Source organism: Esox lucius, chromosome 8, assembly GCF_011004845.1.
Source record: "Esox lucius isolate fEsoLuc1 chromosome 8, fEsoLuc1.pri, whole genome shotgun sequence".
Lineage (NCBI taxonomy): Eukaryota > Metazoa > Chordata > Actinopteri > Esociformes > Esocidae > Esox > Esox lucius.
In genome coordinates, this window is record NC_047576.1 from 21,581,045 (window position 1) to 21,606,386 (window position 25,342).

The following is a 25,342-nucleotide window of genomic DNA, read 5'->3' on the forward strand; positions in this document are numbered from 1 at the left end:
CCTGACTTCTTTCAGTTTGACTGTAATATGAATGTCTTTCCAGCGAAAAACATTTTAAAGTGTACTTTCATTCTTTTGACTTGTTTTTGGGTTACCTAAGGATATAGGAGCGTTATGCTTTATTCGTTATTATAAACAATGTGATTCAAGTCATTAATTCTGATTGGTTGAACGTCATGGCATATTTAAGCAATAAGGCACGAGGGGTGACCACGGTGCAATGTACGACCAATCGCGGTATGCCTGGACTCTTAGTGGTGGTATATTGACAATAAATCACAAACGCCTGAGATGTCTTATTTCGCTTGTTAAGTGGTAACCAATTCAGAGCAGTAAAAAACAGCGCTTGACTTGGGATAAAATGAGTGCAGGAACTGACAAATCGCACATTAGACTATGTTCATCAAAATGTATAGCCTACGTAAATAAGGCTTGTTCCATTAAAGTAGACTATCCCCTATCATAGCTGTGCTGTACACAGGCATTGCACGATGCGTTGTTTTGTGATATATTTTACATATACGCAGTCATTATTGCCTTAAGTCCATTTCTTAATTCTTGGAATATTTTCAACATATTTTTATTTTTTTTGCCAGAGATGGCTCAAGATGCACATATCACAAAAGACTCAGTCGTGGAGTCTTGCCCACAGACACGAACAATGAAGTGTTAATTATAAGCTAGCCTATGAAAGCAATATCGAATTGTAGGCGAATATTTGGGATCCACAGCACTGTTACTTAAGATTTTCCTATTTTATATTCAGGCAACTTATTGTATGAATGCAATATCGCCCTATGCTAGGTAAACATTTTCGACAAACTGTGTGGCATATATCGGTTTTAAAATCCTTGTGAGCGTTCTTGCACAAGCTGGGTATACCGTATAACACCAAAGGTTTCAGACAAAAACAGTCCCTAATATCCAATGTCCGATACATTTTTATTAGGCTATTATTATCAGTTGTGTACCTCGGGTGCTTTTCGTGCCAGCCTGGGTGAACCACACCCTCGCGCCTCACGTGCGTGCAGCTGTGCAGTATTGAACGTTATGTGCGTGTCGGTCACGAGCACCCGCAGCATCAGCAACACAAAGAGGGTCGAAGAGCTCTGGATTGGAGATAAGGAGCCGCGGGCAACTTCGAGGCCGATTTGCTGGGAAACAAGATCACTTATAAGGTGGTGGAGCTTTGCCTTTATTTTTGGCATATTTATTTAGTCATAATATGTGTCTTTATTTTCAATATGCTGCTGACCTTGTCACAGCCTCTAATTTTCATTGACGCTGGAATGTCGCTTCATTGAATTATATGCGTAACACTAGGCTGTTTTGAATGACTTATTTCGATATGTGTAGATAATTGGCTATTTGGCATTTTCATTATCGTATTAATTGAAAAGATTGCGTCTTGTGGAACATGTTCACCCAACATCTTTCGTTTGTTTTGTACTGTCCCCAATATACAGTAGCCATATTTGTGATAACATATGCAATAAACGACAAATGCATTGTTCTCCATGTCATATTTACGTGCGCATTCCTAGACAACGCAGCCCTCCTGTTAAAATTCTTATTATTTTGACGACACCCCAATCTCCCTCCTCTGGTACATCCTTGTATCTCTTCGTTTGCCATACCTGTCCCGGCCGTATCTTGTGTCATGGACCCGAGAGATGGCCTGCTTTATTTCACTCACTGAGTTCGATCCGTATCCGTAGATATCAGATGCAATGTCTAAAAGCAGAAATGATTGTCTCACTAACATCACAGCTATCAAACATTGTATTTGTGCCATTTCAGGCGTTTTCTCATGTTCTTGCAAGCACAATTGACCACATATAGAGCCCATATATGTTGCCAGAAATTTAGGTTGTGTGCAGCAAGATGTAGCGAATGTCGGCTAGGTGATTTACGATTTGTTACTTTCGAGTATCTCCTTAGCTTATTCATTCCATAGTGAGCATGAATGAAATCCCATTATGTCCCAGACATGGGTTGGGGATGTACCCTATAAAACAACATTTAAAATGGCTTGCCTTGTTTTTTCTTCTAGACTGGCAGCCTTGTTGACATTTGGTCTCTGAGGGGGTTATCTCATGCATCATACCCTAAATGAGTTTTGAGTGTATTCTATGCCTTAAATGAAACGTAGGTGCATTGGTGAGAATACTATACATGTGTAAGTGTAGCTAGATTAGTGGATGCATGGTTGGGTAGCTGACTTAATAAATTAGCACAAATACTGATGGATGCTGCTTTCCTAAGGTAACTCTGAATTAGAGCCATCAAAATGAGTTGCTGCATTTTGTAGCCCCCAAAGCATCACTCTCACTATTTTGAAAGATAACTTGAAGTACTGCATTGGTAGTCTGGGGTAATCGCCTTGCCAGGGTGCAAGGTCATCTGCTTTAGTGTTAGTGGGTTCTCAGATTGCGGTCAAAAAGTTAAAACATCCTTTGTCAAAACGATACAGTACTTGAATGTTGTATGTTGTCTCCATTTGGCCCATGTTTTCTACAGTGACATAGTTGTTATATGTAGAGGAGTATTGTTGATACACTAAGAATATAGATGTGCGGAAACTGCTTGTAATAGGGAGGACATGACACACTGTAATTAATCTCTTGATGCCTTCACAGGTCTGTCCTAGTTGTAATCCAGACCTCTGGGCTCTGAGTGTAATAATATATTTTCACAGATTTGGTTCAAACTAAAATACTGTAAAAGTCATAAAAAGCACCGTATAAGGCATTTCTGGAATGCATTCTGTTTTAACAGCTTTGCCTTCAAATGATTCTTGGTTTTTGTGTACCTTCAGTCCTCCTGGCATCCTCTTCCATAACTGGACCTGAGCCATTTCTATGAAAGATTTGAATGGAATTATTCTTCTATAGTCTGATTTATGAGCCTCTTATCACAGCATCCAATCACACTATTCAAATGCTGCAAAATTTGTGTAGTACCACAGAGTTCATTTCATCAGGACATGGCATTCTTGAATTATATGTTGTCAGGACATGCCATTCCTGAATTATAGTTGGAATTGGACGTGTTTATCATAAGGCGTCATCTGACAGGCCAGTCGTACGGAAATCATTTAAATCCAATCCAAACTGGTTTCCATTAAATGAAAAGCCACATTTATGGTCCCTGAATGAATGAATGCCAGAAGAATTAAGATACAGGAGCAATGGCTGCTACAGATTCATCACTGCCATCTGTAGATGTTAGCCTGTAAAGCTTCCGGCATGTTCAATGTTAAACGATTTAGACTTATTTCCCCCTTCTCCCCCCTGTGTGTGTTTTGTGGGAGTTTCTATTAATAAAGCCAGTCAGAGAGCAGCGAGTCTTTGAAGTGTTGATGTAATGTGGCCAGCCTCCAGGCTGGTAAAGCCTGGCCGTTAGCCTGTCCCTATGAGACTGCAGTGTGATATACTGCCAGTGTCCTACGAGGGGTTTCACAGAGGCTCCTCCAGGCATGTTGGGCTGTAATGTGACACGGGTCCATTATGCTGCAGGAGGGGAACACTATAACTGGGAAATAATGATGGCTGCTAGTCTGCTCGCTAAATATGTACATTTGATCTGATGAGATTACTGTGAATGATCTCAGGTTACTACAAAACATATTAGTCGAATTAAACTCGTATAGCTTTACCCTATAATGACATTTGGTTTTTAGTCCAATAAATCCTGGTCACTCTACGATCATCCAAGGACATCTCTTTAAACCTGATGAGTTTGACCGTCCCCGATATGAAAGATCCTCTACAAATGGTCTTGTGACGGTTGATCATAATTCCACCAGTTTACTGTGAATGAGCCCACAAAGGCTCAGAACTCCTTCTGACTGCAAAGTGGCTCTGACATTATAGAAGTGCTTCGCTAGCCCGCTATAACATTATACCTTCCATTGTAGCTCACTGACTATTATGGGCACATACAGTAACACACATTAACTGGTCATTCACAATGATGGGCTTTGTTTTCATCACTCAGTTGAGAAGATAAATGCCACTCTGTTCTCCTACTGCACTGGCTGATCTGGCTAAGAAACAAAGTGTCACTTTGTTGTTCCTCAGCCCCAAAGTAACGTACTGCAGAACAGCCGCTGTCTCTCCTATCACAAGGCAACCGACCCCCCCCCCCCCCCACACACACACACATTTCCGTGTCTGTCTACACGTCCTGATCCAGAACATTTTCTATGCATACAGACATACTGCAGATGCCATGTGCCCACAATCACAATACATTTGCTTGACAAACATTTGGACATTTGGGAACAAACACTCTCACACGTAAGGACACACACAAACACAGTCAAGCGCTTAGTGCATGCGCTCTGACACCTGACTCCAGGTATTGCCCTAGTTCCACAGTGACAGTAGGCAAGTGGAGCAGCCACACATACGGACCCACTCCACTCACTGACAAATATCCTTGCAAAGAGACACATTGCAGCAAGGTAAGACTGCATTCTTATACACATAGGCTGGCATTATAGCTTTTTGAAGATCCATTCAAGGTCACAGCTGACGCATGTACAGTATACTTTACCACAAAGATGGAAGTTCTTTAAACTGCTAATAATTACATTAAATCATATTTAAATAGAACAATATTTCTGCATTTGTCATTGTTATTACCTTTAGTAATTCTTTATTCTTTAAGTTTATTGCCAGACGGAAACAAGTGGATAATTTGACAAACGGTTTGTGCATATGATGTATGCAAGTCACATGACTGCCATTGAAAGGAAAAGGGGCCAATGTGTTTCTGTTGTCATTTCATGTTACCTCACCAGCGATCAGTGGGGTGACTGTGACTCTGATCATGAGGGTGCTGCTTTGTGTGTCTCACGCTCTGTCCCACCATCCAATCATTTCTGATACTCTTCACATGTAGAATTCAGCGCTTCATCTTATTTTTATTGCCGTCTATTTTTCTCTTGCCTTTCATTAAAAAAAAATCACTTCCACTCCCACTCTTACTAAAGCGGATGTAGTGGATCATTGTTTTGAAAAATGATATTGTTTTAAAGATGATATACATTATAGTATGATTTATGCCTTGGTCACTGACTGCGAGCAGCAGAGTGGGACAGAAAGCACATCTTATTGTGTTGATGACAATGGCTCAAATATGCTTGCGTAGAAATGTGTTGATGATGACAGCTAAAATACACTACCTGTCATACTGCTGTTCACAGGCAGCTACAAAGGAACATAGTATACTGTACAATTCTATATCATCTGTGTAAGCAAAGGCATGGGGACAGTTGACTATTATTTTGAGTGAGGGGCAACAAGAGCCTTTTTGTGCTGATTGATCCTTTGGTGTCCCCTTCTCTAATAATTTGCTGCCATGGGAACATTAGGTTTTAAAATCAAAAGAGAGAGAGAGAGAGAGCGAATGAGAGAGAGAGAGAGAGAGAGAGAGAGGAATGTGGAAACATTAACCATGTTGTGTAATACATTTTGAAGCATTTTCATTCAAAAACAAATTGTCACTCAACCAGTAACCTTGTTCTGTAACCCAGTCAGGACCTGTGACCTGGCTCTGTGAGGCCTGGTTCCTTCTGGTCTCCCACACCCTGCTTCTTCTGGCTTCCACACCCTCCTCATTCATTATCATTTAGACTTAACCCCTCCATCTCCATTTATATCCTATGAATCCATATACCTTTTTAGACCGCCTTAAGCAACCCAAATTGCTCTTGATGACAAATCCAAAAGCTTTTATTTATCTTTCTGTTTGTATTTTTACTTCCCTTTGTTTCTCCCAAAGCCGCGGAGAGAGGAGACTGCAACGCCACTGGTCTGGCTAAAATTGACAGACATTGTGCAGAAGGGCAGATCGATGTTCCCTAAGGTTTTACTGCAGTGGTGTGCAGCCCTGTCAAGTTGCGCCGCTGAAATAGGTAAAGGAGATTTACCCGGCACCACCTTGTCCGTGCGCTTCGACAACAACGCCGTCAAGCCACGACACCTCAGCCGACCCATCTCAACGTCACAGTACCAAGCTATGTCACTGAGCCATGGCAGTTGTGTGTCGCCGCCCCCCACCGTGTGTATGACCATGGGCTGTGCTGTGAATGGCACAGGGCTGTGTCAAGGCGGGGTGATGTCGAGCCATTGGGCGGCTACGCGGCAGCACCGCAATACAGCAGCATGATGCTAGGCTTTGACCACACTGGGGATGCAGCTTTACCCTTGTCAAAGGCATCTCTCTCTCTGCTTCTGCAGAGCACACAGCCGCTCCTCGTGCTTCTTTCATTCCATCCGCAGCTCTCCAGCCTGGCTACCGCAGCACACAGGCACAGGTGTTCACCTGCGCGCATACGCACACACACAAACAAATGACATGTTGTTTGTCAAGGCTTTGGAAACATCAGGTGTAGACCGCTACTACATTGTATTACATGGATATACACTGGCAGCAAACACACTGTTTGAGTACCACACAGATGCGTGCCAGTATGGTCAGTATGGATACCGCTGTTCTTGTCACATAGATCCAATATACTCAGGCACATACTTCGATATCCACACACAATACACACATACTGTAAACACACAAATGAATCATAAACACACTATACGCAACTACTACCCCGTTTCCACAAAAGTTGGGACACTGGGTAAAATGCAAATAAAAGCAGAATGCAAATGTATCCCATGTATTCAACTGAAAATAGTACACAAACAACATACAAAATGTTGAAACTTATAAATGTTATGGTTTTGGGGTGCCCATTTTGAGTTTGATGTCAGCAACATGTGTCAAAAAGGTTGGGACAGGGGCACCTTTACCACTGCGTTGCATTACATTTTCTTTTATTATTACTCTGTAAGCGTTTGGGAATTGAGGTGACCAATTGCTGTAGTTTTGAAAGTTGTAGGTTTTCCCATTCTTGCTTGATATAGGATTGCAGCTGCTCAACAGTTTACGGTCTCCTTTGCTGTATTTGTCATTTCACGATGTGCCAAATGTATTCAATAGGGGACAGGTCTGGACTTCTGGCAGGCCAGTTTAGCACCTGGACTCTTTTACTACAGAGCCATGCTGTTGTGATCCGTGCAGAATGTGGTTTGGCATTGTCTTGCTGAAATAAGCATTGTCTGGATGGCTCCATATATTGCTCCAAAACCTGTATATATTGTTCACCGTTAATGGAGCCTGCACTGAAGTGCAAGTCACCCATGCCATTAGTGCACCCATCCCACACTATAGTTCAGAATATACACCCCCATACCATCATGGATGCTGGCTTTTGCTCAGAGGACACAGTGTCTGATTCCTGTAAATGATCTAACATTTAGATTTGTCAGACCACAGGACATTTTCCCACTTTGCCTTCATCCGACCTGGGCTGGGCCCAGAGAAGGCACGAGTGTTTCTGGAGGTTGTTCATGTATGGTTTCTTCTTTGCATGGTAGTGTTTTAACTTGAATTTGAGGATGCTGTGACGGACTGTGTTCACAGACAACGGCTTTCAGATGTGTTCCTGAGCCCATGCAGTGATGTCCACTACAGAATCGTGTCTGTTTTTAATGCAGTGCCACCTGAGAGCCAGACCATCACAGCCATCCAGTACTGCTTTTTGCCCTTTGTCCCTTGCGTGCAGAGATTACTCCAGATTCTCTGAATCTTTTAATTATATTGTGTACCGTATATAATGAGATCCCCAAACTCTTTGCATTTATAAGTTGTTATACGTTATTCTTGAATTGTGGCACTGTTTGCCGGCGCAGTCTTTCACAGCGTGGTGAACCCCTCCCCATCCTCAATTCTGACTGGCCCATCCTCTCTGGAATGTTCTTTTAATATCCAATCATGTTACTGATCATGTTCCCTTTTTTTTTGCATTTTACACAGTGTCCCAACTTTTTTGGAAACATGGTTGTACTATAAACACACATACTAATCACAAACTCACTAGACACACAAATATTATACACACATGCTATACTTCCAATCATACAGTCCTTATGTCCACACCATCCATAAACTGACAGTCTCCCTTTCAACCAATACCAGACAGTCTCTCACACCCATCAATACCCACACTATACTCCAGAACATTCCTTGTCTTACATATCCACACATGCTTGCTGGCTTCTTGTTCTGCTAACCAGAGCCAGTCAGGACAAAGAGCCATTCTGGTGTGACCCTGTCAGACCCTGTCACCCTCAGGAGATGCATGGAGCACAGAGAGTACAGCACGTGCTGATAACTCCGAAGACAGAAACACTGTCTATCTCCCCAGCACCTCCTAACTCTCGCTGTCTCTCCTCCCATTTCTCTATATCTATGTAAGTCTCTATCCCTCTCTTAGTTCAATTATTTTACAATACTGGGCCTTTGGAAATTAATCAGACTCCTTCCCTGCCTGGAAACGTTGTTGTGTTATAGACTTCATTTATAATTGATTACGTATTTTTTTGCAATCAATCTACACACAATATCCTATAGTGGCAAAGTGAAGTCAAGTATTCATGCCAATTGATTAAAAAAAAAAAGTATTCAAACCCTTTATTCAGTGCTTTATAGAAGCACCTTTGAGAGCGATTTTAGATTAAGTTGTTCCTGAATGTCTCTACCAGCTTTTGCACACCTGGATTTGGGCAGTTTCCCATTGTTTGTATGTCTTGTCAAGCTCTGTCAGGTTGGATGGGGAGCATCTGTGAACTGGATTCTTCAGATCTCAGTACAGATGTTCACTGGTGTTCAAGTACAGACTTTGGCTGGGCCACTCAGGGAGTTTCACAGACTTGTCCCAAAGCCATTGTTGTTTTGGCTGTGTGCTTTTGGATGTTGTCGTGCTGTAAGATACATCTTTGCCCCAGTCTGAGGTCCTGTGCCAGACATAGTGCTTGGCATTCAGGCCTAATTGTTCGATTTTTGTTTCAGACCGGAGAATCTTTTTCATCATGCTCTCGGAGTCCTTCAGTTGGCATGTCATATGCATTTTACACAGGAGTGTTTCTAGCCACTTTACCATAAAGGTCAGGTTAATTGAATGCTTGTCTTTCTGAAAGGTTCTCCCATCTCTTTACAGAAACTCTAAAGCTCTGTTAGAGTGGCCATTGGGTTCTTGGTCACCTCCCTGACCAATTCACGTTTGCCTGCTTACTTAGTTTGGCTGGACCTCTTGCTCTAGGAAGAAACTTGGTGGTTCCAAACATCTTACATTGCACATTGATCTTGAGGGTTATGGAGAGTTCCTTGGACTTCTTGGTTTGGTTTTTGACATGCTCTGTAAAGTTTGAGACCTTATGGAGACAGGTGTGTGCGTTTCTAAATCAAGTACAATTCATTGACTTGGCCACATGGGGACAATAATCAAAGGACACTGGATGAACCTCAGCTCCATTTGGACAGTGATGGAAAAGTCAGAAAAAAAACTGAAAGGGTCTGAATACTTTCCAAAGACACTGTAGGTGCTTAATTGGCATGAATAGATGGTTGGCATTAGTGCCAAAGCAAATATGTTCAAGCAGGAATAATAATACAGTTTACATCAACATAGAAGTCAATTAAATTGACATGGAAAATTATACACAACGAAGTATCAATTAATTAGATGAAATGTATAGGGCTCATGTGACATGGTGGGAGCTATTGTCTCTTATATAATGACAGACCAGGACATCATCGGCTGCAGGGTCTGCTGTCTCTACTTTCTCCAAGCAAAACGCAGAATTTGTTCCCAACAGATGGTTGAAAAACCTTCCATTTTCAAAATGACAGGGCAGGAGATAAATACTTGTGAATCGAATCTAAAGCAGTGGAGTAGAAAAGGTAGTTTATTTTTCATCTCATCTGACCCAGTGTTTACAGAGTCTTTCTTCTCTGAACATCTGTGTTTTTTGGTTTTTGAGTTAGCATCCGGTGGCAATTATCGTCAGTATGTAAAAATGATTTCATCAGTATACTGCCTGGTGCTAATTTTATGTATCTTTTGAGATTTTGTCAACATTGAAGTTTCAGCATTAGCAGTGTATTTTTAATAAACCTTTCTATTAGTTTGAGTTTTGTTATTGAGGATCTTGTGCAGAGCAACTCAACCCTGTTCCTAGAGATCTAACATCCTCTAGGTTTTCTTTCGAACCCCAGTTGTGACTAGACTGATTTAGCTTTTCATCCAGCTAATTGTTAGAATTAGTTGTGCTAAATTAGGGTTAGAGAGAGAACCTACAGGATGCTAGATCTCCAGTAACAGGGTTAAGGAAGCCCTCGCTCTAGTGGTTAAATGGAGCTGGTGCTTTTGGGGCAATTTCTATGAAGGGAGAGTCTCTCGGTTGCTGTGTTTGCATAAGAATGCCTTGTAATGAGGCACCTCTCTCTGCCCTTTCTGTCTTTCTACCTTTCTCAACCACTCTCCACCCTTTTGTCTCTCTCTTTCTTCCCAGTAGTCAGTGTTGTGCATAACGTGCCAGGCGTCCTGACTGAGTGCTTGAGTTTACACACCATGTGCTTCCTCTGAAATGTGCTGCCTCTGAAATCCTTTGGTTCAACAACATGCTGGGTGGAGACTGCCTAACAAGGTGTTAGATGAGATGTGTGTGAGAGATGGAGACACAGAGCTGTGTGTGAGAGAGAGATGGAGCCACAGAGCTGTGTGTGTGTGAGGTGGAAATTTTGAGGTGATTGTCTGGCAGTCCAAACACACAAGCTAAAAAAAAATAAAACATCTTTCATTTTTCTCAGTTAGAAGTGGTGGTGACTGTGGTTTTTGTGGGTGCACCATGCAGCTTTGTTCTGAAGATTTTATTTGACTTGTGCTTACATACAGAACCTTCAAGCAAGAACAGGTCTTGAGGAACAAAGGGCTTCCCTGCTGGGTTGAAAAGGTGTTCACAGCTGTAGAGACAAGGAGATGGAGAGAGGAGAGAAAATCCTGGGATTGGTTCAGTTATGATTATATTGATTAGAAAAGTTCACCATGTGTAATTCCAAAGATGTTTGGGTCGTGTTTAACATTTTTTTCAATTGCAAAAAAATTCTGAGCTTTGCAAGTAGTGATGTTTGGATGCAAACTGTGAGCAGCTCAAACGGTTTGGCCGTCACACCCCTACCGGAAGGCATCTCCCACTCAGCCCGATCGATACTCTTTTCTGTCTTGGCACCCCAGTGGTGTAGCCAGCTTCCTGTTGATGCAGAGCCCCGGCCTATTTCCCAGAAACTTCTGAAACCCCATTGCTCCAGTTTGGCTTTCATGGACTTATGTTTGCAGTTAGTTTCATCCTAGCATTTACTTTGCTGATAGCTACTTTACTGAGTAAATTGTACTTACTATTACTGGGTTGCAGGGTGGAGCACCTATCTCTCTTAAGATGGATGCACTGTAAGTTGTTCAGGATATGTCAAGTGTAATGTAAATGTACACCTCAGAGGTTTCCCCCATGCCATTAAGAAGCAAGGCTCTCCCAGAGAGGAGCAGAGGGAGTCACTACACATGCCACCTCTTTTTGCATATATGGCTCAAACGAAGTGACACACTCAGGATTTTGTAGAATAGATATTTCAAACATATTCTGGTTATCATCTTTGCTTGTCAAAATGGGTACACAACAGTATCTGGAGAATAATTAGTTTAATATATTAGAAATTGCCTTTAAAAGTCAGTGATATGTGTAGAATTTCATTGTTCAGAATGATGCTGTGTTATTCGGTGCATTTGATACATGAAAGATGTGTACAAAACAGTACAGTCACCTGAAAACTGGACCAGGTCCACAGCTATATTAGAAAGATGGTGAAAGATGGCAGGCAAGGTGTTTCAGTTTCAAGTGCTTTTAGGTAACGGTGATGTTAGATTAATTCCATCTTTGAGCTATAAAGCAATATATAAAATGTACAGTACTGTGCTTATACAGTAAGTGTTTGTTTGAAATATATAAATATATATAAAAGATATATATTTTTACAATAAACTTTTACTACCAAAATAAATGGCTTTATTTTGACTTTCAGGCCCTTTGCGCAGTACTGTACATAGCGATGTTTTTTTGGTCCCAGACTAACCATCAGTACAATGTCCATGACTGTACTGCATTTTGTGGCGTAGCAAAGGCATTTTGGTGCTCTTTCATTCCAGAACCCGACGGTAAACCAGATTTCTCAGCAGAGGTTGAAACATTGATATCCAATGGCCACCATATAGACATAGAAATTGTTTTGCATTCCTGACAGAAACTAGATATTGTTATTTCCTGATATTTAATATCAATATGGGTTAGGATGATAATGGAGAATTTGCTTCCGGACACAGTAGTTGATTTACTATAGCCAGGTAGAGGATGAGAAGGCTAGAGGGAGAGAGAGAAAAGCAGGGGACAGGTTTGCCATTGAACCTGTCCTCTTTGCCTGAACTCACATTTTTCTCCCTTTACTTAATGATAGCGTATTTCTACCATGCATTTTCTCTTTTTCTGAGGGACACTCACCCAGTCGCTCACTCTCACACTAGACAACAACAACCTCCATAGTCACTTCCGTTTTTTTGTTACCACAGAGAAGGCGTGCTGTTACCAAGGCAATGGACGCCAGGGAAACTAAGCGTGATGCTCATTTAGAGGTAACCGTATCTGAAAGCCCAGGTAAATAGGAAAAATAAATGCTTTTAGACAACCCCTTAAAGAGACAGCACCCAAGTTGGAAATAATTAAAACATTGTGAAGTTAAAGAAGGCTTGTAGGCTTATGGTTCTAGATCTTTTTACTGTCTCTTTAAGGAATGCATGGTGTGGTTATTCGTGGTTCAGTAACTGATATCAAAAGCTTATAAAGGTCTGTCTTAAATGTGTGTGTTTGTTTGATGGCCTTTGCGTGACCCTGTGTGTTTTCTCCACTCTTTTCTATATTGAATATCTCCTCTTTCATCACCGATTAATTGTACAACCTATGGAAAATAGATAGTTTGTAGTACCAGGATGAGGGAAAATGCAAACCAAACAACATAAATCAGGAGAGAGCGAACAGTAGTAGATTATTGATTATACTAACTACAGTAAATGGCTGAATCTGGTCAATGTCATTGTTTTAAATTACAAGTTAGTTAGGATGTACAGTACTGGTCAATAGTTAAACTGGTACATAAATCATTACTCTGGCCCCTACCTGTCTGATCCAACCCTACGCTTGAAGCCTTTTTGTTTTTTCATTCACAAACAGAAAAACCGGAAACTATTCTGCAAGCAGAGTATTTGCAGTAATTGGCCTACCATGTAAGACTGAACCTTAGTGCCGGCTGGCAGGAGTAGGCATGTGGAGTGCGGCTGAATGTTGTACTCTACATAAAACATGTCCCTTCCTGTTTCACGCATGAGTGCGGGTGCACGCCAGGGGCTGTAAGTGCAGAATGGGCCGGCTAGCGCAGCAGAACAGCAGTATTGCAGGACAGGGCCTGAATATGGGAGACCAGAGCACGCTGTGGGGAGTGATGCCGTTCAGCACTTCCTCAGAGGGAGTGAGACAGTGTGACAGTCCAGAGGTAAATAGGCCTGAACAGCTCATCGGCTCGCTCAGTGACACACGCCATGACACGCTGTGTAGCAGTCTCGCATGGTGGGCTCAGTCAGCAAGGCTGTCTCAACGACGTGGAACGCGGTTGCACGGTGCATTGTTCGGTTGAGTCCCTGGTCTTTCAAAATTGCAACATTGTCAGTAAATAGTTTGCTACCTCTGGTCCAGGTATAAAATGTATGGCGGCTTGGATGTGAGGACTGTTGATGATTTGGCAGAGGAGATTGGTGTCTGCTGACCGTTTAATAACATTGACATGATCAGGAGTTTAAGTCAATATGCATTGGACTATTCATCGCTGAGGATAGCTGGATACAGATGGAGGTTTTTAACATTTGGGTCCAGGGAATGGAGATGAGTTTACTGCATCATTTCCCCAAATGCCCCTGCACTACACATGGCCGAGTGAAACCCCAGACGGTCCACTACATATATCCCTGAAAGGGACCCGGAGAGACCAGAAAGTGTTTGTCTTCAGTGGTGTACAGTAGCCTGGAAACTTCCCTCACTTCAGTTCATCCACAGGACCTCCCACTTACACTCAGACAAACACACACACACTGTTGTAGTTACGCATGGCTGCTCATTCATACTCCTTCAGAAACAAATGCACTAATTCAGGAAAACACTGACCCCTAACGCCACATGAATGCATACACTCACCTAAAGGATTATTAGGAACACCTGTTCAATTTCTCATTAATGCAATTATCTAATCAACCAATCACATGGCAGTTGCTTCAATGCATTTAGGGGTGTGGTCCTGGTCAAGACAATCTCCTGAACTCCAAACTGAATGTAAGAATGGGAAAGAAAGGTGATTTAAGCAATTTTGAGCGTGGCATGGTTGTTGGTGCCAGACGGGCCGGTCTGAGTATTTCACAATCTGCTCAGTTACTGGGATTTTAACGCACAACCATTTCTAGGGTTTACAAAGAATGGTGTGAAAAGGGAAAAACATCCAGTATGCGGCAGTCCTGTGGGCGAATATGCCTTGTTGATGCTAGAGGTCAGAGGAGAATGGGCCGACTGATTCAAGCTGATAGAGCAACTTTGACTGAAATAACCACTCGTTACAACCGAGGTATGCAGCAAAGCATTTGTGAAGCCACAACACACACAACCTTGAGGCGGATGGGCTACAACAGCAGAAGACCCCACCGGGTACCACTCATCTCCACTACAAATAGAAAAAAAAGAGGCTACAATTTGCACAAGCTCACCAAAATTGGACAGTTGAAGACTGGAAGAATGTTGCCTGGTCTGATGAGTCTCGATTTCTGTTGAGACATTCAGATGGTAGAGTCAGAATTTGGCGTAAACAGAATGAGAACATGGATCCATCATGCCTTGTTACCACTGTGCAGGCTGGTGGTGGTGGTGTAATGGTGTGGGGGATGTTTTCTTGGCACACTTTAGGCCCCTTAATGCCAATTAGGCATTGTTTAAATGCCACGGCCTACCTGACCATGTCCATCCCTTTATGAACACCATGTACCCATCCTCTGATGGCTACTTCCAGCAGGATAATGCACCATGTCACAAAGCTCGAATCATTTCAAATTGGTTTCTTGAACATGACAATGAGTTCACTGTACTGAAATGGCCCCCACAGTCACCAGATCTCAACCCAATAGAGCGTCTTTGGGATGTGGTGGAACGGAAGCTTCGTGCCCTGGATGTGCATCCCACAAATCTCCATCAACTGCAAGATGCTATCCTATCAATATGGGCCAACATTTCTAAAGAATGCTTTCAGCACCTTGTTGAAACAATGCCACATAGAATTAAGGCAGTTCTGAAGGCGAAAGGGGATCAAACACAGAATTAGTATGGTGTTCCTAATAATCCTTTAGATGAGCGTATGTTAAAACACACCTCTCACACTCATAGGAAAAGGTAGATTACCAGTAGACCCTATTTTTAGATAGAATTGTTGGTAAGTCTCCATGTACTATACCATGGCACGTGAATGCAACAGCTTTCAGTCTGGCCATTGTTTGAGGATGGAGAAGGCATTCAGACAGACACTTAACTTCATTCCACTGTCAGAGAAACAGTATTGTGTCTGGATGGCAGAGCCATACTGATTACATTACATCAACAGCATTCAGCTCAGGAGAGCCCTGAAAGGCTTGACGTTTTATTTTAAACAGTGATATTTTTGTCACTTGGCTTGGAGTTAAGGAAACTCTCTAGCAAGAACAACTAATAAGGAAATAATCATGAATCAAAGGTCCTCTCCTTATCTTAAGTCCAATGCTGTCACCATGACTCAGTCATAGCCAACTGAAATCATGCCTTGTTTGTCACCATCAGTCAGTGTAGGCTTTGCATCGGCCAGGTTTTGTAATAGGTAGGTGCTCTCTGATTAATGTTTTTTGCACAGAAATAATTTACCGATAGAAACTGTCCAACGCAGTTTTTCTGCTCTTGTAATGTAATCATTATGTTGTTATAGTAGCATTGTGCAACCACCCTGTAAATAAACTGCAAGCTGCTTTTTACGAGACTCTCTTGTCCATAAGGCTGGATTAGCTGTATGATTTGCACATTACTGTGGTTTAAAACTCCTCTGTGTGGAGGTCCAATTAATTTTTTGAAATTATAAAAGGAACACTTTCTGACATGTCTTTGAACGTACTGCCATAAAAAGTTTCAAAGATAAAAATAATTTCCGGTCTTTGCGTTAAGAGTTTTATTACTCACTGTAATTGCAGAGGATCCATTAGATATCAGCTGAACATCAGATCTGCAATGCTCTGTGGTGATCAAGCGCTTCTGTTCACATTAGGAGCTCACTGTGGTTGACCAAGGGATTCGTTGTTGCTCAGATGAACACGTCTGACAAGGTCACAGACAGGATGAAGAGGCAGTCATGATGAGCAACACTTATTGTTTCTGCATTTGTAATGAACTGCTGGTTCAGCAATAATGTATTACATCTGGAATCTCTGATTTTGTCTTTGGAATTAATCCTTGTTGAATGTTCTATTTCTTAGTTGTTTGAACGACATTGATACAATAACTATGTATCTGGGAGAGATTAATGATAGTTTGGTCACATGTCATGATAGAGGAATAATAATGTGCAAACGCCAATGAGAAACCACAGCTACAGTAGGCAACCACCTGAAATCATAAAGGTCCACACAACACCGTGCTATATAGATAACATGAACAGTGTTGCGGATTTGTCACAAGAGGTTAGGAACTGTCTATAGTTGCATTGGTTAGGAGTGTCTGTATGTTCAAGTGAAATGAATGTTGTGGATTTGATATGTAGACCTGTGAAAAATACTGAGCCTATCGTTGACAGTTCCTAAGACTGAGTGACTCGAAAGTCCAGTCAAGACAGAACAGTTGAGTCAGAAAAGTGATCAGAATGCTGGTTCTTGACCATGTCCTTCTGACTAGTCCCACTTCTCTACATGGGATAAAGCCTGCCTACTTATTAAAGGTATTTGTCGACCAAGTCAATGTCTTGTCTTCATATCATCTGCTGTGGAGCTCTTTTGTATCCACTGAAACACAGAAAATGTACAAACATTCTCTCACACTCCGGGCCTCTTCATTTAGATATAATTACACAGTCCACTGGTGTGATTTTAGAGAGAGAGCAGAATGTGTGTGGCTTTGGTTATAGTTTCTCTGTCTGCCTGCAGAGAGGCGACGACAGGGCAAATTTCAGCCGTTCAGACGCCTGTTCGGGAAGAGGAAGAAGAGGCAGGCTGCAGCGAGGAAGGCAAGCTTCTCCTCGGAGGAAGTGTGCAACAGAGTCCTCTCAGATGATGAAGAGACCAATCAACATCTAAGGTACACAGGACATTCATGCATTCTGTTTGTTGTTATGACAACTATCCGGCAGTCATGGTTGCATTTATACACTGTTAGTAATGTTACTATAAAGTCATACATCTGAGTTGAATTGTACCTACATTGCAGTTTTCTTCCTATTGCTTGAACCGGCCTCCAACGCAAAATGAAACAAACTCTGAACACAGGTCTTATCAATAATTTAGCTTGCATGGCCACATTGCTTTCATCGCATTCAGTATGCCACACTAACCCAGACCACAGAGAAATCCAATAATACTATTCCCGTTCTAACCCAGCATGTATCCCAAATATTTTACTGTGTGGCTTCTCGTTAGGCTATTTTCAGTCGACTAACTCTGCGTCTGCTTGAGAAAGGGGTGCGGTTTAGTTGAAATGTGGCCTGTAAACTGCCTGACTTACATTCAGCTTCTAGTCGAGAGTTTGGAGGGTATGAATTTTTTTCTGTTTGTGCAACTTAGTACTCCGTAGTGCTGCTACTCCCTGTCAGAAAAGGGTGAGAACGTGATTTGACTGTCTGCCATGTCTCAGTAGGGAGCTGCTCCCCATTGGATCCCGTTCCTTCTCCCACGACAGCGTGTTCATCCCAGAGGAACCAGTACATGAGCCCAGCCCAGAACGGACCATGTCGCAGGAAAACGTCTCCGATAAAGTCCGAAACCTGCAGGTGGGCGCACACCCACGCGCACGCACAGTCAGATGTTTACTCCATGACCAGTTTATTAAGTACACCCATTCTAGTATCAGGTCGAATCCCTTTACCTCCAGAGCAGACTAAATAATTCAGGGCATGAATTCTACAAGGTAGAATGCGGATGGTACAGTGGTACGGTCATGGTGTTACAGCCCGTTCCATCTCATCCCAAAGAGCCTCTATTGGGTTGAGGTGTGGGAACTGCACAGACAACACAAGTAACCTGAACCTGGATTCATTGGACCAGGGAATGTTTTTTCCACTACTCAGTTGTCCAGTGTTGTTGATCACATGCTCACGTATGTATCTGGTGTGGTCAACTGTTACAATAGCCCATCTAAGACAGTATCTGAATGGGTCAGTGTATAGAAATTATTTTTAGAATTTTGTTTTTCTGAATTATGATTTGAAAACTAAAATGAAGTATTATGTGTGTGTTGAATGATCAGAGGCAGATAGCGCAGAATATTAAGTTCGGCCAGAGGCCCCCATCTCTGAGGAAGAGTGAGGGAGAGGAAGGCAGCTCAGATGAAGAGGAGGTTGCCAGGAGCCCTCTAAAGGTCCTGGCCCAGGTGGAGGCAGAGCCAGTGGACACAGAACCACAGGTAATGGCAGACAAATCATTGGTTTTTACATACAAATCATTGCTTCACCATTGTTATCCATACTAATCGCTGGTTCACCATTGTTATCCATACTAATCACTGGTTCACCATTGTTATCCATACTAATCGCTGGTTCACCATTGTTATCCTTACTAATCGCTGGTTCACCATTGTTACCCATACTAATCACTGCTTCACCATTGTTATCCATACTAATTGCAGCTTCACCATTGTTATCCAAACTAATCGCTGCTTCACCATTGTTATCCATACTAATCGCTGCTTCACCATTGTTATCCATACTAATCGCTGCTTCACCATTGTTATCCATACTAATCGCAGCTTCAACATTGTTATACATACTAATCGCTGCTTCACCATTGTTATCCATACTAATCGCTGCATCACCATTGTTATCCATACTAATCGCTGGTTCACCATTGTTATCCATACTAATCGCTGCTTCACTATTGTTATCCATACTAATCGCAGCTTCAACATTGTTATCCATACTAATCGCTGCTTCACCATTGTTATCCATACTAATTGCAGCTTCACCATTGTTATCCAAAGTAATCGCTCCTTCACCATTGTTATCCATACTAATCGCTGCTTCACCATTGTTATCCAAAGTAATCTCTCCTTCACCATTGTTATCCATACTAATCGCTGCTTCACCATTGTTATCCATACTAATCGCTGCTTCACCATTGTTATCCATACTAATCTCTGCTTCACCATTGTTATCCATACTAATCGCTGCTTCACTATTGTTATCCATACTAATCGCTGCTTCACCATTGTTATCCATACTAAAAGCTGCTTCACCATTGTTATCAATACTAATTGCTGCTTCACCATTGTTATCCATAGTAATCGCTGGTTCACCATTGATATCCATACTAATCGCTGCTTCACCATTGTTATCCATACTAATCGCTGCTTCACCATTGTTATCCATACTAATCGCTGCTTCACCATTGTTATACATACTAATCGCAGCTTCACCATTGTTATACATACTAATCGCTGCTTCACCATTGTTATCCATACTAATCACTGCTTCACCATTGTTATCCATACTAATCTCTGGTTCACCACTGTTATCCATACTAATTGCAGCTTCACCATTGTTATCCATACTAATCACTGGTTCACCATTGTTATCCAAAATAATTAGTATTGGATGTATATAAAAGAGAATGACAATGTTTTGTTTTCATGACAACCAGGAAGCTAGCCAGGACCAAGGCGCCAGTCTTGGAGCTCCCCAGACTCCTAGCACACCCCTTAGGTCTCCTAGGTCCAAACGAGTTATTCCAGCCACTGGTACCATCGAGTCCATCGATCTGGATGGAGTCCCACAGCCTATTGCTAGACTGGATAACACCGCTGCCAAGCACAAGCTGTCTGTCAAACCCAAAAACCAGAGGATCTCCCGCAAGCACCGCAGGTTCACTCAGGTGAGAAGGGGTCAGGTATTAATATCCTTAGAATATTCCTATAGAATTAAAACAGCAAGACTAAACTCAACAATAGTAATATCTAACAAAATAAATATATTTTTTCCCCCAGGATCTGCAAGAGGTAGATATCCCCGGCATACTGCAGGAACAGACAGAAGCAGCAGAAGAGACAGCCCCAGAGAAAACCAAGAAGCAGAAACTGCAGGAGGAGCAAAGACTGGAGTCCCAAAGGAAGGAAGAGCTGGCAGAACATTCACGCAGAGAGGAGGAGGACCGAAGGAGGAAAGCAGAGGAGTGGAGGCTGCGTGAGCTAGAGGAGGAGAGATGTCGCAAACTGGAGGAGGAACGCATACTCAAAGAGGAGGAGGACAGGGGGTGGAGAGAGGCAGTGGAGAAGAGGAGAAAAGAAGAGGAGGAAAAAAGGATCAAGGATGAGGAAGAGAGTAGAATAAGAGAGGAAGAGGAGAGAAGGCTGAGGGAGGAAGAAGAGAGAAGGCTGAGGGAGGAAGAGGAGAAAAGGCTGAGGGAGGAAGAGGTGAAAAGGCTGAGGGAGGAAGAGGAGAAAAGGCTGAGGGAGGAAGAGGAGAGAAGGATGAGGGAGGAATTGGAGTATATGCAGCGAGAGGAGGAGTATAGGATGCTGGAGGAAGAGCGAAGGAACAAAGAGGAAGAGGAGAGGAAACAGCAGGAGCTAGAGACAGAGCGTATCCATGCAGAGGAGAAGAGGCTGAAAGAGGCAGAGGAAGAGGAGGAAATGAAGAAAAGGCAGCTGGAAGAAAATAGAAAACTGTTTGAAGAGGAAGAGGAAAAAAGGTTGAGTGCAGAAGTGGCTGCAAGCAGTTCAGACTCTGATAAGAAGAGGAGGGCTGAGGAGGTGCGCTGGAGAGAGATGGAGGAGAGACAGAGACCATTCACCTTTAAAGTGTCCTCTGGGGAGAAGCAGATCCTGTTCCAGAAGGTCAACCTGACACCTGTTACACCGGCCTCCAGCCAGCAGGTCGGCGCTGTGGCTGAACACAGACAAGGAGCCAAGACTACGTCCCCTGGAGGGGCTGACTCCCCCACTCTCCCGTCCTCTCAGTACGTCCCACACACAGCCATCCTGGTGACAGGGGCCCAGCTCTGTGGAACTGCTGTCAACCTCGACCATATCAAAGAAACTGCATGCAAGTCACTCCTGGGTCTTGCAGATGAAAAGAAAGCTGCCCTGGGCACCCCACCACCTACAATGACCAAGAGTTCACCAGACCGCAAGTCTGGGAAAACCAAATCCCTCAGCGAGTCTACAGACCAGTCCAGTGCTGCCGTCCTTGCAGAGTGGGCTAGTATCCGCTCAAAGATATTCAAGGGGGCAGAGGAGGGGAAGTATGAGGACTACCCAGACCCACAGAGTCAGACCCGACCCAGTAGTGAGGACCAGAGTCCGTTCCCCCATACAAACCTCAGAAAGACCATGTCTGCCAGCGCCAAGTTTTCCATCACCCCAGCCAGGAAGAAGTTTGCAGACTCCAACAGGAACTCTGAGGTGTTCAGTCCAGAAGAGAAGGAAGGAGGAAGGCCAGCGTCTGTTGTTTCTGACACCTCTGTTCCCCCTGCAGCCTCACCGGGCCCGGGCAGCAAGGCCCAGAGTCGTGGCATTAAGACTGTCAGGATTGCAGATGGAACAGGGGAGTGCATGTTTGCCAAGGACCTTCCCTCCTTTATTGTCCCCAGTTCTTGCCAGGGATCTCCCCGGCCACAGAGCTCTGAGACAGATGCAGGTAGCCCGGGGGGAGAATCGGAGGACTCTGATGGCCGGGAGGAGGGGGAGAAGGGCCAGCCCTCTCCGTTTGGCATCAAACTGAGGAGGACCAACTACTCCCTTCGCTTCCACAGTGATCAATCGGCAGATAAGAGGAAGAAGAGGTACAGTGCCGGCGACAGTTTCGACGGGGTCCCCTCACCTCTGACCCCCATCGACCCTGACTCCGACGCCTCAGTGTTCTCAGATAAGTCCAGCCCAGCATCTCCACTCAGAGAGGGGATTCCTGGGATCAAGCCTGGACATGTGGTTGCATCTCTTCCAGAGCCCCGGTCCAAAGCAGGCAGGTCTCCAACAACTTCCATGCACAGCGAGGGGGAGAAGCTCCCATCCAAAGCCTCACTCTACCAGAGACCCAGCACGTCCCCTAAGCCGGTCACCCCTCCCCCGTCCCCAGTCCCCAAAGTGGGCAGAGGGGGACCCATCGATGCGGTGGTCCAGAGGACGGGGGTGGGGGAAGACCCTGCTGGCTATGAGGAGTCAGGTGAGAGGAGGCATGACACCTCCGCTGTCGCCCAGCTCCACAGGAACAGCCAGGGAGAAGAGGAGCCCAAGGAAAGGAGGTCCTTCTTCCCCTCCATTAGCATCCCCTGGAGGGAGAAGGCTGACAGGAAGACAGAACTCATCAGGAGAGGTCAGTCCGATTTTTTTTGGAAGCGAGCTGTAGCGGTGTCCCCGTTTGAGTTACTAGACTGGCTTTGTGCTCATGGTGGTAAATACAAACCGGTTGTCTGGTGTCGCCTCATACAGATGGGAAGCCGTCGCTCCAGAGCAGGCACTCGTTGGACAGTGCTCGGGTACAGGACAAGGAGACGGGGCCTCTGTGGATCACGCTGGCGCTACAGAAACAGAAGGGCTTCCGGGAGCAGCAGCAGAGCAGAGATGAGCGCCGTAGCCACAGAGAAGCCAAACTGACAGAGAAACTGGCCAAAGATAAAGATGGTGTATGTTACTACGCTTTAACACACACTGCTGCTATTACTGCATACACTTCTCACACACACACACACACACACACAGTACACTGTATGTAGGGGGTATTCAACTCTGGCGGAATCTGCTGGTTTTCTATACTACCTCATCAATAATGTCACCCACCTGGCGTCCCAGGTCTAAATAAGTCCCTGATTAGAGAGTTGCAATGAGAAAAATGGAGTGGCTTCCAGGGACAGAGTGGAATATCCCTGCTTTATGCTTATGTTCTGGAAGACCGGCATGTTCTCAGATGTATTCTGAACAGGAGGAGACCATAGCTGAAAGGTTCCTGTGCTTCACAGGGTGTGTTAGTGTGTCCTTTGGATGGTAAGGGGAGTGGGAACATCAGCCCTCCCAAACCACAAACACCAGAGGAGTCCAAGAGACCAGATACCCTCCTGTGCCGCCTGGAGCGCCGAGACCAGCTGAAGAAAGCAAATACACTGCCCAGCTCTGTCACAGGTACGAGCCTGCATATTCACAATGGTTCGCACATGCCACATTCCCAAGATCAGATCAAACATTTGGGATATCCTCACATATAACATCAAACTCTATTCCACCCTTGCTTATCATCATAGTCACATTTTTATAAAACTTGTATTGCATCCTCTGTGTACCTGTTAACCCTTTCCTTCTGGTCCCGTTTTCCAGTTGAGATTGCAGACTCCACTCCATCGCCCCCTACAGTAAAGGAGGTGACGAAGCGCTTCCCGTCCTCTGACTCTCCACAGGTGTCTACTGAGCCGGCCTGGCTAGCTTTAGCTAAGCGCAAGGCCAAGGCTTGGAGTGACTGCCCTCAGATCATCAAGTAACCTCCTCTCTAACCGCAAATGAACTATGACCCAAACCATCCCTTGACCTCTCCGATTTGCCACTGCACTCTAATTCAGTCCCTCAGACCAAGTCATTTTCCTGTGCTACCACACATCTGTATGATGTCAAGTGTTTCACATTCAATACAATATAAATACAATCACACATTTACAAACATGAAAACTCTGTACAAGCATGCAATTATACCAACACCTGAACCCAACATGTTTTGTAGGATTAACTGGCTGTAATGCTATCAACTATAAAATAAATATCTTCCAAAAAACGACGACAGCCAATCATGGCCACTGCTGGCCATTGCAATAGCCAATCCTAACTAGTACTTCCCTTCAGTAGCCAATCGAAGCACCACAGCTGTAAATATATGCACTAAATATAATACAAAATCAAAAGCTTATGTATTAATCCAAGTTCCACAGCTTTGAATAAGGATACAGATGATTTGTTTAAAGGTACAGTGTTTAAGGGCTACCGGTTGCCAGTAACCCAACACGACAGATTATCACCCTGTTTTGTTTCTGTTACCTTATCCTGTGGAGATTATATCAAGCACTGGTTTTAACAATGTGAATCAATATATTTGTCTGCAATGTACACAAGGAGCGTCTTTTTTTACTTGTATTCAAAGGCAGTACTTAATATAACTATTCTCACTGTGTCCGTGACGACTGTGACAGCTGTCAATGATGCTATAATGTAAAAAAAAATCAAAAAAAAAATCTAATGCCACAACAAACTTGTTTGAACCTAACCGGTTTGTGAAAAAACACTAAATCTGTCCGAATCAGATGTGGAATGCACTGAAACAGCATTAAAGGCCAGTGTCAGACGGTTGTGGATATCATAGTATTTTTACCACTCTAATAATCACTTGGGTTTTGCTTGGCTATGGACAGAGACCCCTTGCCTGCTATGACATTACAGTACCATCACTCTCCTGTCATACCCTTTGTGCTCGAGTCACCGCTTATGTGACGATCCATAATAAGGCCTTTAAATGGTCCTCCAGCATTTGGAAAGTCACATTCTGTGAAGCCCATCGTGGGATAAGCTAAAGCTACATCACCGTCTCTTCATTTTCCTCAGTAGGATTTAAACCAATCAGCATTGATGACACCATATAGATATTTTCCTCTCACTGTTCAATGGAATGGTCTATTCAATGGAATGGTCTATCCAATGGATGGTCTATTCAATGGAATGGTTTATCCAATGGAATGGTCTATTCAATAGAATGGTCTATCCAATGGAATGGTTTATCCAATGGAATGGTTTATCCAATGGAATGGTCTATTCAATGGAATGGTCTATTCAATGGATGGATGTGAGTATGTATTTAAGGTGTTGGTCAGAAAGACACTCGGTCATTTAAGATTTTAGTCCACTAACCCTCAGTCAGTCACTTTGTCATATCTGGTTTTTTTAACTGTGGTCGTGTGCAGCAGTGTAGTGTACAGTGTTGTATGTAACCAAACTGTTTGGTAATACTTGCACTTTTTGTCCCACTTAAAAAGGTATTCCTGAGAACATCTTAAAGTGATGCAGATGTTATGAACTATGTCAATTAAATACTGACGTCTGAACTGAAAGCCTCA

General features: G+C 43.4%; 1 protein-coding gene across 5 annotated transcripts; it reads left to right on the plus strand.

Moving 5' to 3' along the window:
• Positions 1-1,064: 1,064 nt before the first annotated feature.
• On the plus strand, positions 1,065-25,334 carry cracd (capping protein inhibiting regulator of actin dynamics). Of its 5 annotated transcripts, none has more exons than XM_020048905.3 (10): positions 1,065-1,178; positions 5,791-5,923; positions 17,198-17,348; positions 17,901-18,036; positions 18,513-18,668; positions 19,901-20,131; positions 20,244-22,569; positions 22,686-22,879; positions 23,213-23,372; positions 23,565-25,334. In XM_020048905.3, the coding sequence occupies exons 2-10, from the start codon at positions 5,863-5,865 to the stop codon at positions 23,723-23,725; spliced, it is 3,576 nt and encodes a 1,191-aa protein (XP_019904464.3). In that variant the 5' UTR covers positions 1,065-1,178; positions 5,791-5,862; the 3' UTR covers positions 23,726-25,334. The 5 variants fall into 5 exon arrangements, with proteins under 5 accessions (XP_019904464.3, XP_019904466.3, XP_034149712.1 ...); XM_020048907.3 differs by having other exon boundaries at positions 17,904-18,036; XM_034293821.1 differs by lacking the exon at positions 5,791-5,923 and having other exon boundaries at positions 17,904-18,036.
• The last annotated feature ends 8 nt before the right edge of the window (positions 25,335-25,342 follow it).

Coding starts and splice junctions, on each gene's coding strand:
- cracd (XM_020048905.3), top strand. CDS start 5,863: ATGTTCCCTAAGGTTTTACTGCAGTGGTGTGCAGCCCTGTCAAGTTGC. Junction 5,924..17,197: donor AAGTTGCGCCGCTGAAATAG/GTAAAGGAGATT, acceptor GTCTGCCTGCAG/AGAGGCGACGACAGGGCAAA. Junction 20,132..20,243: donor AGCACCGCAGGTTCACTCAG/GTGAGAAGGGGT, acceptor TTTTTCCCCCAG/GATCTGCAAGAGGTAGATAT.